Source organism: Electrona antarctica, assembly GCF_951216825.1.
Source record: "Electrona antarctica genome assembly, chromosome: 12".
NCBI lineage: Eukaryota > Metazoa > Chordata > Actinopteri > Myctophiformes > Myctophidae > Electrona > Electrona antarctica.
Genome location: NC_136793.1, coordinates 3464534 through 3481168, shown reverse-complemented (window position 1 = coordinate 3481168; position 16635 = coordinate 3464534). Strand labels below are relative to the sequence as shown.

At 46.0% G+C, this 16635-nt stretch overlaps 1 protein-coding gene across 2 annotated transcripts in view; it reads right to left on the bottom strand.

The window, feature by feature from the left end:
• Window positions 1-4267: 4267 nt before the first annotated feature.
• Window positions 4268-16635, bottom strand: part of LOC306933427 (WD repeat-containing protein 5-like) — a 30663-nt gene continuing 18295 nt past the window's right edge. The window contains exons 10-15 of one of the 2 annotated variants that reach the window (XR_013791228.1): window positions 13006-13081; window positions 9381-9414; window positions 9117-9191; window positions 7641-7728; window positions 4931-5177; window positions 4268-4889 (exon numbers count right to left, since the gene is read on the bottom strand). Coding sequence is in view for 1 of the 2 variants with exons in the window: in XM_079515647.1 (XP_079371773.1) it covers window positions 5077-5177; window positions 7641-7728; window positions 9117-9191; window positions 9381-9414; window positions 13006-13081 (374 nt within the window). In the remaining variant the exon portion in view is untranslated. Of the gene's footprint in view, window positions 5178-7640; window positions 7729-9116; window positions 9192-9380; window positions 9415-13005; window positions 13082-16635 lie in introns of both variants that reach the window. The other variant, XM_079515647.1, reaches the window with a different exon arrangement.

Genomic DNA, 16635 nt, shown 5'->3' with positions numbered 1-16635 from the left:
GCAGATAGGGAAGATGAAGAGCTCTATGTTCAACAGCAGCAGATAGGGAAGATGAAGAGCTCTATGTTCAACAGCAGCAGATAGGGAAGATGAAGAGCTCTATGTTCAACAGCAGCAGATAGGGAAGATGAAGAGCTCTATGTTCAACAGCAGCAGATAGGGAAGATGAAGAGCTCTATGTTCAACAGCAGCAGATAGGGAAGATGAAGAGCTCTATGTTCAACAGCAGCAGATAGGGAAGATGAAGAGCTCTATGTTCAACAGCAGCAGATAGGGAAGATGAAGAGCTCTATGTTCAACAGCAGCAGATAGGGAAGATGAAGAGCTCTATGTTCAACAGCAGCAGATAGGGAAGATGAAGAGCTCTATGTTCAACAGCAGCAGATAGGGAAGATGAAGAGCTCTATGTTCAACAGCAGCAGATAGGGAAGATGAAGAGCTCTATGTTCAACAGCAGCAGATAGGGAAGATGAAGAGCTCTATGTTCAACAGCAGCAGATAGGGAAGATGAAGAGCTCTATGTTCAACAGCAGCAGATAGGGAAGATGAAGAGCTCTATGTTCAACAGCAGCAGATAGGGAAGATGAAGAGAAGAGTTGTGTAATTTAGTTCAACAGAAATGTTTAAAAGTATTTTGTTGTGATTTTACATTGAAAGAAAAAGGGATGTAGTGATATGTGCTATAACAGCCACTAGATGGCAATGATGATCACTATATACTACGTACTGCTATATCTATATCCTGGCTAATAAGCCAGAGTGCCAGACTAATATCACACAACATTTATTTTTGCCAACGGCTGATTCGGTCTGGCTTATTAGCCAGGCTATGTCTGTCTCCCCTCCAGCCGCGGTGGGTCAAATCCTCCTCCTCTACAAGTTCTTGAGCTTAGCCCAGATACCCTGGGTAAATATAGTAACTTTGCTTTGCTTTGCTTCCTTCCCCGGATGTTCTGCTTCAGTGGAGCCCAGAAAACAGTCTCTGTAGAACTAATATGAAGGCAGAATGTTCACCACCAGCTGCTGCGTGGCTTCACTCTGTCTCTGCTCTGTGCGTCTAGTTATGGGAAGCAATGTCAATGTGTTGAAGTATTAAACATGAAACAAGACAGAACTAAACTACAGGTTGCTGCTCTCTCCTCTCCTCTCCTCTCCCCGACTGACTGTCTCCTGCAGTGTTGCCACATTGTGAGAGAAACAAGCTTCCTGACTGACTCCTGCAGACAGTGTTGCCACATTGTGAGAGAAACAAGCTTCCTGACTGACTCCTGCAGACAGTGTTGCCACATTGTGAGAGAAACAAGCTTCCTGACTGACTCCTGCAGACAGTGTTGCCACATTGTGAGAGAAACAAGCTTCCTGACTGACTCCTGCAGACAGTGTTGCCACATTGTGAGAGAAACAAGCTTCCTGACTGACTCCTGCAGACAGTGTTGCCACATTGTGAGAGAAACAAGCTTCCTGACTGACTCCTGCAGACAGTGTTGCCACATTGTGAGAGAAACAAGCTTCCTGACTGACTCCTGCAGACAGTGTTGCCACATTGTGAGAGAAACAAGCTTCCAGGTCTATGAAAAATGAAAACAAAGCCCATAAGCAGCGAGCATGCACTGCACTCTTCGCCCTTTATAAAAATACATGTACAATAAAATGCACGGACTGTTTGAAAATAGAAGATCGACAAGCTCGCTCACAGCGCGTCGCAATCTACCATTTACAAATTCATGTGAATTTTTTATTTGCAAATGTCATTTTTAACAACACAAATCTTGTATGGGGGGGGGTGACTTAAAAATCACACTTGTGTGAAGTGAGGGGCGCTAATATATTAAAGTCTAACTCATGTTGATGAGTTAGTATGATAAATCAATACATAAGATTGACACCAGGAGCTGCCAGCCAGCAAACTAACCCTAACCCCAAGAAGGCCTCTGGACCGGGCCCCTCTGGGCCCCTGAAAACCATCTGAAAAGTATGTTAATTTATGCACTCAATACGTGGTCTACGTGGTAAATTTAAACTAATTATTTCATCCATGGGGCGTGGCATGGAGGTGATCAGCCAATGGGGCGTGGCATGGAGGTGATCAGCCAATGGGGCGTGGCATGGAGGTGATCAGCCTGTGGTTCTGTTGAGGTGTTATGGAAGCCCAGGTTTGCTTTGATAGCAGCTTTTTAAGGGATAGTTCATAATTTTGTAACTTAAGTTGTATGAAATACTTGCCATTAATATAGTGGTTGCAACTGTATTAATTGATTGCCCGAGTCCCATGGTGGGAGTTCTGCTCTGGTTTTGGTGAAATATCAAGTAGTTCCGGTCATTTTGTGGGGGGCACAGGGGGCCACGCATTAAAAGTGTATTAAATTATGGCCTGGGCCGTGGCTCAGCGGTCCAGGCACCCTGGCTGGCAATCCAGTCTGACAGTGTGCCGCGGGTTCGACTCTCGATCCCGTCGGCCTTCACTGCATGTCACCCCCCCCCCCCCCATCTCTCTCCCCATTTCCTGTCAGCACTAGAGTGTTAGTCTAGTTTTAGTCGACTAAACATCATAAGATTTTAGTCGGCAGTAGTCGACTAAAATGTATTCTGGCGGGCCTTGATGTCGTCGTAGCGACTGATTTCACTTGCTGAAAATAGTAGGGATGCTCCGATCAGGTTGTTTGGGACCGATACCGATCACAGATTGTTTTTCTCATGATCGGCCGATACCAATACTGATCTTGTGAAATGTTGCAAAATTTAATATTTCCAAAATGATTATAGGCCCATGTCAAAACCCACGTCAAAACTGTTCCTGTGTGTGTGTGTGTGTGTGGGAAGGGGAGAATGTTCCTGTGTGTGTGTGTGTGTGTATGTGTGTGTGTGTGTGTGTGAGGGAAGGGGAGAATGTTTAGGCCTGTCACAAAGAGACAAAATTATGTTATACTCTATATCTGATTGACTTTTATACCACTTGACCCATTCTGGGTTAAATGGTGTAAAAGATCAGTTTCTCCAGATAGGGTAAGTTGCCGATCACAGATCCGCTGGACGATTATCGGAGCATCTCTATAAAATAGGTACGGGGCTCCATCCATAATCAATAATCACTGTGTTTCATCAATAGGTACGGGGCTCCATCCATAATCAATAATCACTGTGTTTCATCAATAGGTACGGGGCTCCATCCATAATCAATAATCACTGTGTTTCATCAATAGGTACGGGGCTCCATCCATAATCAATAATCACTGTGTTTCATCAAGTCCAGAGTCTCAACACAACGTTTTTATGGTCGTGAATAAATATCCCTTTTTTGTCATTTACTTCAATAATGTTTTATTAAAAACAAAATACATTTCCCAAACATTTTTTCAAAAGAACTTTTTGAAAAAAAACAAATTGCATAAATAAATACACTTTTAACCCATTCAGGACAGGATTATTAAGGATTATGTTGTCAGAGTGAACGTTTTTAACTCAAATCTTTGAATATATATTCTTTCAGAGTGAACGTTTTTAACTCAAATCTTTGAATATATATTCTTTCAGAGTGAACGTTTTTAACTCAAATCTTTGAATATATATTCTTTCAGAGTGAACGTTTCTAACTCAAATCTTTGAATATATATTCTTTCAGAGTGAACGTTTTTAACTCAAATCTTTGAATATATATTCTTTCAGAGTGAACGTTTTTAACTCAAATCTTTGAATATATATTCTTTCAGAGTGAACGTTTTTAACTCAAATCTTTGAATATATATTCTTTCAGAGCGAACGTTTTTAACTCAAATCTTTGAATATATATTCTTTCAGAGCGAACGTTTTTAACTCAAATCTTTGAATATATATTCTTTCAGAGCGAACGTTTTTAACTCAAATCTTTGAATATATATTCTTTCAGAGTGAACGTTTTTAACTCAAATCTTTGCTTCTATAACAACAGATGGGGGTCGGCGGCCAATTACATACATTTTTGGGGTCCTTGACATGAAAATGTCAAGGACCCCAGGGGGACCCCAGGGGGACCCCATGGGGACCCCAGGGGGACCCCAGGGGGACATCCAAGTTAGATTCTGGGTGTCGAACAAAAAAAAAAGAAAACAGAGAAAGAAAAACAAACAACAAAAAAAGTTTGGGAGTGGTTTCCCCATTCCTCTGAGCTGTGACATCATGATCTGAGCTGTGATGTCATCAGAGACAGAGATAGCATCGACAACGAAACAAACGACTGACCTGGCTGGGACTTCCTGTCCCAAAACCAAAGACCTCAGGTCCCCACAAACACACAGAGCGTGTTTTTCGGATTTTTAGCGGCGTTTCTCCATCGGTTTTCTGATAAACGTGTCCAGTGTGCCTTAACCCATTATGCTTTAGCTATTGAAAAATAGCAGATCTACAAGCTCATAGCGCGCCACCGAGTGGCGCGCTATGAGCTTGTAGGTCTGCTATTTTTGAAAAATCGAAGAACCACTGACATAGAAACATAGCTTTTTCAGAAAAGCTATGTAGATCTGCTATTTTTCAATAGCTAAAGCATAACAACCTCAAACCTCCATGTAAGTTATGTAGATCTGCTATTTTTCAATAGCTAAAGCATAACAACCTCAAACCTCCATGTAAGTTATAGTCCACAAGATGATCACACATTTCAGCAGGTCACTAGTTTCACCGTAACAGCAGCGCCATCTGCTGGAGTGACAGAGTGTGAGCGAGAGGCAGAGATTTGGGCTATTGGAATTTGGCCTTTGATAAAAAACCAAAATGAACAAATTAATGTTAACTCATTCAACAATGTTGTCAAAATGCCACAACCGAATGGATGATGAAATAGCTCTCTCTATCTCTCTCTCTGTCTGTCTCTCTCTCTCTCTGTCTGTCTCTCTCTCTCTCTGTCTGTCTGTCTCTCTCTCTGTTTGTCAGACAGACTTGTAAGTACAGACAGACAGACTTGTATTGTAAGGACAGACAGACAGACAGACAGACAGACAGACAGACAGACAGACAGACAGACAGACAGACAGACAGACAGACAGACAGACAGACAGACAGACAGACAGACAGACAGACAGACAGACAGACAGACAGACAGACAGGTTAACAGTCACTCCTCCATAGTTTGATGGTCTTGTCGTTCTCCAGAGCTGCCGAGGCGATGATGTTCTCTGTGGGATGACAGGCTGTGCAGATCACCACGTCTACACACACACACACACGCACGCACGCACGCACGCACGCACGCACGTTAGGCATTTAGCAGATGCTCTTAATCCAGAGCTATTTACATTAACACATTGAGAGCCCACGCAAAACTGCCCAAAATCACTTTCACCTAGAAAATCCATTCACATTTTTTATAATTCAGCTGACTGTGGAGACACATGCTCGAACTTTTTACTTTTAAATGTTTTATAGTTTCTGAGTTATTTAATTTAAACGCCAAATGCATTCTCAATGGCGAAAACACAAACTTTGGCACCACGTGTTAAAAAAAAAAAAAAGTTTTTGATTTTACTGATTTTTTTTAATAAAAAAAAAAAAATATATATATATATATATATATATATATATATATATATATTTTTTTTTTCAAAGACGTCCACAGACGTCTTGGGCTATGCACGTGCGGTAATACCCAGGACGTCCACAGACGTTTTGGGCACAAAATGTGTTAAGCAAGAACAAAAAGCATGGCAATACATCACAATACATTAAAAGCATTTATCATGAAACATGCGTAAACTAAGAACGTAACAGTGGAATATCTATAAATGAAACCATACATAATCGTTGCTGTCGGGAGGAAACGAACCTCATAACTCCATTTTTTAGGTTTTAGATTTTGGCATAAATCAGTGGTGCCCAAAAGGTAGATGGCCATCTACCAGTAGATCACAAAGGTTGTGCAGGTAGACCACATAACATGGCCCTAAAACATATATAATTTCAATAAAAATATATATAATTTGGCATCTGACACTTGAATTAAGGTGACTTGATTGATTGACTTCAAAAATGGCCTGTTAACCCACAACAGAATACTTTGTTTTCAAGAGTGTTGAGCACAGAGATCAGTAGCATTAGAAAGTTACATACAAAAACAAAAACTATTTCCATTCCCCCCCTATATGTCCCATTCCAAGTGTGTTTGTAATGTTCTTTAAACTATTTTCAGCAATGAGATCCTATTTTTTGGTGGGTAGATCTTGTTACGCTGGTCATTTGGAAAGTAGCTCTCAAGTCAAAAAAGTCTGGGTACCCCTGCTATAGAGACACACGGGGACTACAAATGTCACGCCCCCAAATGAGACAGCGGCCCCACTTCTGGTCCGTTTCAACTGTGTACTGCAGCTGCCAATGCAATCCCTATGAGAGGCATCATGAAATACCCTAATTTCACTGAGGCTATAGCGATTTTTTTTGTGTTCTAATAAAGTGTCCCATATGTTTGATTGGTCCTTTTCAATGTCACATACCTGCCATCTCAATATACATCCTACAATGTACTATAATATACTCCATCAGTTTGTGAAAAGTGCTAGCATTGTAAATCTCAAGTCAAAGTGGTCGCACGGTATATACGTCACGGTTGCATCCCTTGAGGTTTTCAATACCCAGATATATTTGTTGTATTTCGTTTTATATGCTATGTATTTGTTGAATTCACTAGGTAGTTGAAAATGTCAGGATGTCACTCCTCCATTTAGCTGGGTTATTTTCCCATGCAACTATTCAGCAAAGTTAATTATAAAACAAGTTGACAGCGGTAAAACACACCGTCGGAGCTCCGTGGTAGGTAGAACATATATAGTGAGCCCGTGACATGTTCAAAATATAGACATGAATAACAAAGTCAGTCGGGATCGGGATGTATATTGAGAATTCCACTCTTCAAAGAGACACCTCCCTGACAATATAACGATACAGAGACACCTCCCTGACAATACAACGATACAGACACCTCCCTGACAATATAACGATACAGAGACACCTCCCAGACAATATAACGATACAGAGACACCTCCCTGACAATATAACGACACAGAGACACCTCCCTGACAATATAACGATACAGAGACACCTCCCTGACAATATAACGACACAGAGACACCTCCCTGACAATACAATGACACAGAGACACCTCCCTGACAATATAACGATACAGAGACACCTCCCTGACAATATAACGATACAGAGACACCTCCCTGACAATATAACGACACAGAGACACCTCCCTGACAATACAACGACACAGAGACACCTCCCTGACAATATAACGATACAGAGACACCTCCCTGACAATATAACGATACAGAGACACCTCCCTGACAATATAACGACACAGAGACACCTCCCTGACAATATAACGATACAGAGACACCTCCCTGACAATATAACGACACAGAGACACCTCCCTGACAATATAACGATACAGAGACACCTCCCTGACAATATAACGACACAGAGACACCTCCCTGACAATATAACGACACAGAGACACCTCCCTGACAATATCGCTGAGGATGTTTGTTTAATTTTTGGACCATAATTCTTATATGAGACGATTTTAAGATGAGCCCATGTTATTCTGTTATTCAGTGGGGTGGCAGTCCAAGGGTTAAGATGAGCCCATGTTATTCTCCAGTTAGTTAGGTAGTTACCTGTGTGTCCTTGTAGTTTCTGGACGATCTCTTTGGTCTGGAGGTTCCAGATGTAAACCATGCTGTCCTCTGACCCCGACACGATCCACTGAAACACACAGGTCAAAGGTCAAAAGGTCAGATCCACTGACACACAGCAGGGCTACCCGCCCCTCTAGACCAGAAAGCACGCTGGCTGGGCCAGGCTACCACCCGCCCCTCTAGACCAGAAAGCACGCTGGCTGGGCCAGGCTACCACCCGCCCCTCTAGACCAGAAAGGACGCTGGCTGGGCCAGGCTACCACCCGCCCCTCTAGACCAGAAAGCACGCTGGCTGGGCCAGGCTACCCGCCCCTCTAGACCAGAAAGCACGCTGGCTGGGCCAGGCTACCCGCCCCTCTAGACCAGAAAGGACGCTGGCTGGGCCTTGACTTTAACTTGAATAAAAAAATGTTCCGTTTTATTCCTTTTCATTCTTATTTTACTTTAGTTTTTCCTATTAAAGTTGTCCTTTTAGTTGTTCTCTCCCCTGAAATAAAATGTTGATAGTATTCAGTGTGGGGCAGACAGATTTGTCACAGCCAGATTTGGGAGAGCAGTAGCTTTGTTGTAACCTGACTCCGCCAGATGGGGCAGCAGAGAGTACACTGGGTTCCCCCCTCCTGCTCCCATCTGGGAACTCTCAGGCAGACTTGACGCCCGGCCACAAAACGGCCTGGCCAATCAGCGGCAGCTAGAGGCGGGATCAAGGCAGCACTGTGTATGCCTTGATCCCGCCTCTAGCTGCCACTGATTGGCCAGGCAAAGTGGTAAAATGAGACTTTCGTGGTTGTTTTCGTCTCAGATTGAGTCCGACGGAGGGACACAGTATAACTCTATGGGGACACAGTATAACTCTATGGGGACACAGTATAACTCTATGGGGACACAGTATAACTCTATGGGGACACAGTATAACTCTATGCTGACACAGTATAACTCTATGGGGACACAGTATAACTCTATGGGGACACAGTATAACTCTATGGGGACACAGTATAACTCTATGGGGACACAGTATGACACAGTATAACTCTATGGGGACACAGTATAACTCTATGGGGACACAGTATGACTCTATGGGGACACAGTATAACTCTATGGGGACACAGTATAACTCTATGGGGACACAGTATAACTCTATGGGGACACAGTATAACTCTATGGGGACACAGTATAACTCTATGGGGACACAGTATAACTCTATGGGGACACAGTATAACTCTATGGGGACACAGTATAACTCTATGGGGACACAGTATAACTCTATGGGGACACAAAAGCGACAATCTCTGGAGGGGGCGGCTAAAATACTGAATTGGAGAGGCTCAGTGACTCACCTTGCCACTAGGGGGAGACAGAGGCTCAGTGACTCACCTTGCCACTAGGGGGAGACAGACTCACCTTGCCACTAGGGGGAGACAGACTCACCTTGCCACTAGGGGGAGACAGACTCACCTTGCCACCGGTCACTGAGAAGTTTGCGAACACACAGTACTTCTCATTCTTGTGTCCCGAATACGTCTTCAAGCACTGGAGAACAATGCAGACAGACAGGCAGTCAGACAGACAGACAGACAGGCAGACAGACAGGCTGACAGTAAGACAGGCAGACAGTAAGACAGTTAATCAGAAAGGACCGACAGACAGACAGACAGACAGACAGACAGACAGACAGACAGACAGACAGTCAGTTAATCAGAAAGGACAGACAGACAGTACCTTTCCTTTGCTGTAATCCCATAACTTCAGTGTGCTGGAGAGAGACAGACAGACAGACAGACAGACATACAGACAGACAATTAGCATGTATAATGATGGTGTTTTATATATTCATACAGTAAAAATCACACCCATGTGAAGTGAGGGGCGCTCTTATCATCGTACATCACATGAATCATCTCATACCGGCCAATCAGAATGCTGCCTGTTGCCACAAATTTAGGTCATATTTAGGCGGACATTTGACCTGATTTCTCCTTTTATTGTCGATGGCAAATATGAGACATGCGTGGACAAGATAACGTACATTCTCCCTTCATTGTCAATGGCAATGAGTTAGGACCAAAAGCTGTATATAGGAGGGGCCAGCGCCCCTCAAACATGGTCATACAGCCAACTAGTTGTATATAGGAGGGGCCAGCGCCCCTCAAACATGGTCATACAGCCAACTAGTTGAGTTAGGACCAAAAGCTGTATATAGGAGGGGCCAGCGCCCCTCAAACATGGTCATACAGCCAACTAAGCTGTATATAGGAGGGGCCAGCGCCCCTCAAACATGGTCATACAGCCAACTAGTTGAGTTAGGACCAAAAGCTGTATATAGGAGGGGCCAGCGCCCCTCGAACATGGTCATACAGCCAACTAGCTGTATATAGGAGGGGCCAGCGCCCCTCAAACATGGTCATACAGCCAACTAAGCTGTATATAGGAGGGGCCAGCGCCCCTCAAACATGGTCATACAGCCGACTAGTTGTATATAGGAGGGGCCAGCGCCCCTCAAACATGGTCATACAGCCAACTAGTTGTAACATGGTCATACAGCCAACTAGCTGTATATAGGAGGGGCCAGCGCCCCTCAAACATGGTCATACAGCCAACTAGTTGTATATAGGAGGGGCCAGCGCCCCTCAAACATGGTCATACAGCCAACTAGTTGTATATAGGAGGGGCCAGCGCCCCTCAAACATGGTCATACAGCCAACTAGTTGTATATAGGAGGGGCCAGCGCCCCTCAAACATGGTCATACAGCCAACTAGCTGTATATAGGAGGGGCCAGCGCCCCTCAAACATGGTCCTACAGCCAACTAGCTGTATATAGGAGGGGCCAGCGCCCCTCAAACATGGTCCTACAGCCAACTAGCTGTATATAGGAGGGGCCAGCGCCCCTCAAACATACATACAGCCAACTAAGCTGTATATAGGAGGGGCCAGCGCCCCTCAAACATGGTCATACAGCCAACTAAGCTGTATATAGGAGGGGCCAGCGCCCCTCAAACATGGTCATACAGCCAACTAGCTGTATATAGGAGGGGCCAGCGCCCCTCAAACATGGTCCTACAGCCAACTAGCTGTATATAGGAGGGGCCAGCGCCCCTCAAACATGGTCCTACAGCCAACTAGCTGTATATAGGAGGGGCCAGCGCCCCTCAAACATACATACAGCCAACTAGCTGTATATAGGAGGGGCCAGCGCCCCTCAAACATGGTCATACAGCCAACTAAGCTGTATATAGGAGGGGCCAGCGCCCCTCAAACATGGTCATACAGCCAACTAGCTGTATATAGGAGGGGCCAGCGCCCCTCAAACATGGTCATACAGCCAACTAGCTGTATATAGGAGGGGCCAGCGCCCCTCAAACATGGTCATACAGCCAACTAAGCTGTATATAGGAGGGGCCAGCGCCCCTCAAACATGGTCATACAGCCGACTAGTTGTATATAGGAGGGGCCAGCGCCCCTCAAACATGGTCATACAGCCAACTAGTTGTATATAGGAGGGGCCAGCGCCCCTCAAACATGGTCATACAGCCAACTAGCTGTATATAGGAGGGGCCAGCGCCCCTCAAACATGGTCATACAGCCAACTAGTTGTATATAGGAGGGGCCAGCGCCCCTCAAACATGGTCATACAGCCAACTAGTTGTATATAGGAGGGGCCAGCGCCCCTCAAACATGGTCATACAGCCGACTAGTTGAGGAAATTGCAGTCGAAGCACGTCTGCAATTTTAGATCTGCTATTTTCAGCATGCAACCAAGTGTAAAATGACTTATACTGGATCTCTTGTCCACTAGTCCCTTCCTAACATTTTAGTCTAGTTTTTATTTGTTGACGAAATTGTCAGTATATTTAGTCTTAGTTTTAGTCGTCATAGCTTAGTTTTCATTTAGTTTCCATTTAGTTTTCCTCAGTGAAAAAAGTTAGTCGACTAACAGTTTTCGTCATAGTTTTAGTCGACAAAATCTAAACTGGTACAAATGGAACCAAATGGACCCTTACAGGTCTGTGACTCTGAGAGTGTAACACATGGAACCAAATGGACCCTTACAGGTCTGTAACTCTGAGAGTGTAACACATGGAACCAAATGGACCCTTACAGGTCTGTGACTCTGAGAGTGTAACACATGGAACCAAATGGACCCTTACAGGTCTGTAACTCTGAGAGTGTAACACATGGAACCAAATGGACCCTTACAGGTCTGTGACTCTGAGAGTGTAACACATGGAACCAAATGGACCCTTACAGGTCTGTAACTCTGAGAGTGTAACACATGGAACCAAATGGACCCTTACAGGTCTGTAACTCTGAGAGTGTAACACATGGAACCAAATGGACCCTTACAGGTCTGTAACTCTGAGAGTGTAACACATGGAACCAAATGGACCCTTACAGGTCTGTAACTCTGAGAGTGTAACACATGGAACCAAATGGACCCTTACAGGTCTGTAACTCTGAGAGTGTAACACATGGAACCAAATGGACCCTTACAGGTCTGTAACTCTGAGAGTGTAACACATGGAACCAAATGGACCCTTACAGGTCTGTAACTCTGAGAGTGTAACACATGGAACCAAATGGACCCTTACAGGTCTGTAACTCTGAGAGTGTAACACATGGAACCAAATGGACCCTTACAGGTCTGTAACTCTGAGAGTGTAACTCAGGAACCAAATGGACCCTTACAGGTCTGTAACTCTGAGAGTGTAACTCAGGAACCAAATGGACCCTTACGGGTCTGTGACTCTGAGAGTGTAACACATGGAACCAAATGGACCCTTACAGGTCTGTAACTCTGAGAGTGTAACACATGGAACCAAATGGACCCTTACAGGTCTGTAACTCTGAGAGTGTAACACATGGAACCAAATGGACCCTTACAGGTCTGTAACTCTGAGAGTGTAACTCAGGAACCAAATGGACCCTTACAGGTCTGTAACTCTGAGAGTGTAACACATGGAACCAAATGGACCCTTACAGGTCTGTAACTCTGAGAGTGTAACTCAGGAACCAAATGGACCCTTACAGGTCTGTAACTCTGAGAGTGTAACACATGGAACCAAATGGACCCTTACAGGTCTGTAACTCTGAGAGTGTAACACATGGAACCAAATGGACCTTTACAGGTCTGTAACTCTGAGAGTGTAACTCAGGAACCAAATGGACCCTTACAGGTCTGTAACTCTGAGAGTGTAACTCAGGAACCAAATGGACCCTTACAGGTCTGTAACTCAGGAACCAAATGGACCCTTACAGGTCTGTAACTCAGGAACCAAATGGACCCTTACAGGTCTGTAACTCTGAGAGTGTAACTCAGGAACCAAATGGACCCGTAGCAGTACGTACTTGTCCAGAGTAGCGGCCAGGATGTACTTCCCGTTGGGCGAGAACTTGACAAACGACACGGGAGGATTATCATCATCTGGAGACACAAAATGATATACAACAGGTCGTTTAGTGTTGTTTTTGGCAGCAATTTTTTATTTTAGTGTTAGTCACAATAGTCTCTTGAATAGTTTCCATTTAGTCTTAGTCACATTTTAGTCACCTGGAATGTGTTTTAGTGTTGGTCTAGTTTTAGCCGACTAAATATCATAGGATTTTAGTCGACTAAATCTACAGTTTATTTAGTCGACTGAAATGTATTTCGGCGGGCCTTGATGCCGTCGTAATGGCTGATTTTACACTTGCTGAAAATAGCCGATCTACAAGCTCACAGATCGGCTATTTTCAGCATACAAACAAGTGTAAAATGACTTATACTGGATCTCTTGTCCACTAGTCCCTTCCTAACATTTTAGTCTAGTTTGTATTTGTTGACGAAATTGTCAGTATACAGTATTTAGTCTTAGTTTTAGTCATCGTGGCTTAGTTTCCATTTAGTTTTAGTTTTAGTCAGTGGAAAATGGTAGTCGACGAACATTTTTCGTCTTAGTTTTAGGCGACGAAATCAACCCTGCTGTATCGGTATCGGGTCATATCGGTATCGGCAAATATGCCAGTCTAACCAGCGATCCCACACAGGGGTAAGGGGTTGACACTATGCCAGTCTAACCACAGATCCCACACAGGGGTAAGGGGTTGACACTATGCCAGTCTAACCACAGATCCCACACAGGGGTAAGGGGTCGACACTATGCCAGTCTAACCACAGATCCCACACAGGGGTAAGGGGTCGACACTATGCCAGTCTAACCACGGATCCCACACAGGGGTAAGGGGTCGACACTATGCCAGTCTAACCAGCGATCCCACACAGGGGTAAGGGGTTGACACTATGCCAGTCTAACCACCGATCCCACACAGGGGTAAGGGGTCGACACTATGCCAGTCTAACCAACGATCCCACACAGGGGTAAGGGGTTGACACTATGCCAGTCTAACCAGCGATCCCACACAGGGGTAAGGGGTCGACACTATGCCAGTCTAACCACAGATCCCACACAGGGGTAAGGGGTCGACACTATGCCAGTCTAACCACAGATCCCACACAGGGGTAAGGGGTCGACACTATGCCAGTCTAACCACGGATCCCACACAGGGGTAAGGGGTCGACACTATGCCAGTCTAACCAGCGATCCCACACAGGGGTAAGGGGTTGACACTATGCCAGTCTAACCACCGATCCCACACAGGGGTAAGGGGTCGACACTATGCCAGTCTAACCAACGATCCCACACAGGGGTAAGGGGTTGACACTATGCCAGTCTAACCAGCGATCCCACACAGGGGTAAGGGGTTGACACTATGCCAGTCTAACCACCGATCTGACACAGGGGTAAGGGGTTGACACTATGCCAGTCTAACCAGTGATCTGACACAGGGGTAAGGGGTTGACACTATGCCAGTCTAACCAGTGATCTGACACAGGGGTAAGGGGTTGACACTATGCCAGTCCAACCACCGATCCCACACAGGGGTAAGGGGTTGACACTATGCCAGTCTAACCAGTGATCTGACACAGGGGTAAGGGGTTGACACTATGCCAGTCTAACCAGTGATCTGACACAGGGGTAAGGGGTTGACACTATGCCAGTCTAACCAGTGATCTGACACAGGGGTAAGGGGTTGACACTATGCCAGTCTAACCACCGATCCCACACAGGGGTAAGGGGTCGACACTATGCCAGTCTAACCAGTGATCCCACACAGGGGTAAGGGGTTGACACTATGCCAGTCTAACCAGCGATCCCACACAGGGGTAAGGGGTTGACACTATGCCAGTCTAACCAGCGATCCCACACAGGGGTAAGGGGTTGACACTATGCCAGTCTAACCAGCGATCCCACACAGGGGTAAGGGGTTGACACTATGCCAGTCTAACCACCGATCCCACACAGGGGTAAGGGGTTGACACTATGCCAGTCTAACCAGCGATCCCACACAGGGGTAAGGGGTTGACACTATGCCAGTCTAACCAGCGATCCCACACAGGGGTAAGGGGTCGACACTATGCCAGTCTAACCAGCGATCCCACACAGGGGTAAGGGGTCGACACTATGCCAGTCTAACCAGCGATCCCACACAGGGGTAAGGGGTTGACACTATGCCAGTCTAACCAGCGATCCCACACAGGGGTAAGGGGTCGACACTATGCCAGTCTAACCAGCGATCCCACACAGGGGTAAGGGGTCGACACTATGCCAGTCTAACCAGCGATCCCACACAGGGGTAAGGGGTCGACACTATGCCAGTCTAACCAGTGATCGCACACAGGGGTAAGGGGTCGACACTATGCCAGTCTAACCAGCGATCCCAAACAGGGGTAAGGGGTTGACACTATGCCAGTCTAACCAGCGATCCCACACAGGGGTAAGGGGTCGACACTATTCCAGTCTAACCAGCGATCCCAAACAGGGGTAAGGGGTCGACACTATGCCAGTCTAACCAGCGATCCCAAACAGGGGTAAGGGGTTGACACTATGCCAGTCTAACCAGCGATCCCACACAGGGGTAAGGGGTTGACACTATGCCAGTCTAACCAGCGATCCCACACAGGGGTAAGGGGTTGACACTATGCCAGTCTAACCACCGATCCCACACAGGGGTAAGGGGTTGACACTATGCCAGTCTAACCAGCGATCCCACACAGGGGTAAGGGGTTGACACTATGCCAGTCTAACCAGCGATCCCACACAGGGGTAAGGGGTCGACACTATGCCAGTCTAACCAGCGATCCCACACAGGGGTAAGGGGTCGACACTATGCCAGTCTAACCAGCGATCCCACACAGGGGTAAGGGGTTGACACTATGCCAGTCTAACCAGCGATCCCACACAGGGGTAAGGGGTCGACACTATGCCAGTCTAACCAGCGATCCCACACAGGGGTAAGGGGTCGACACTATGCCAGTCTAACCAGCGATCCCACACAGGGGTAAGGGGTCGACACTATGCCAGTCTAACCAGTGATCGCACACAGGGGTAAGGGGTCGACACTATGCCAGTCTAACCAGCGATCCCAAACAGGGGTAAGGGGTTGACACTATGCCAGTCTAACCAGCGATCCCACACAGGGGTAAGGGGTCGACACTATTCCAGTCTAACCAGCGATCCCAAACAGGGGTAAGGGGTCGACACTATGCCAGTCTAACCAGCGATCCCAAACAGGGGTAAGGGGTTGACACTATGCCAGTCTAACCAGCGATCCCACACAGGGGTAAGGGGTCGACACTATGCCAGTCTAACCAGCGATCCCAAACAGGGGTAAGGGGTCGACACTATGCCAGTCTAACCAGCGATCCCAAACAGGGGTAAGGGGTTGACACTATGCCAGTCTAACCACCGATCTGACACAGGGGTAAGGGGTTGACACTATGCCAGTCTAACCACCGATCTGACACAGGGGTAAGGGGTCGACACTATGGCAGGAAAATAAAATGTCGGGCATGTGGAGTTTGCTTTGGAGTTGCCCAAACTGTAAGTGCACATTTGAGTGAGGAGTCTGCTATAAACACTACACCAGATATATAGCTAG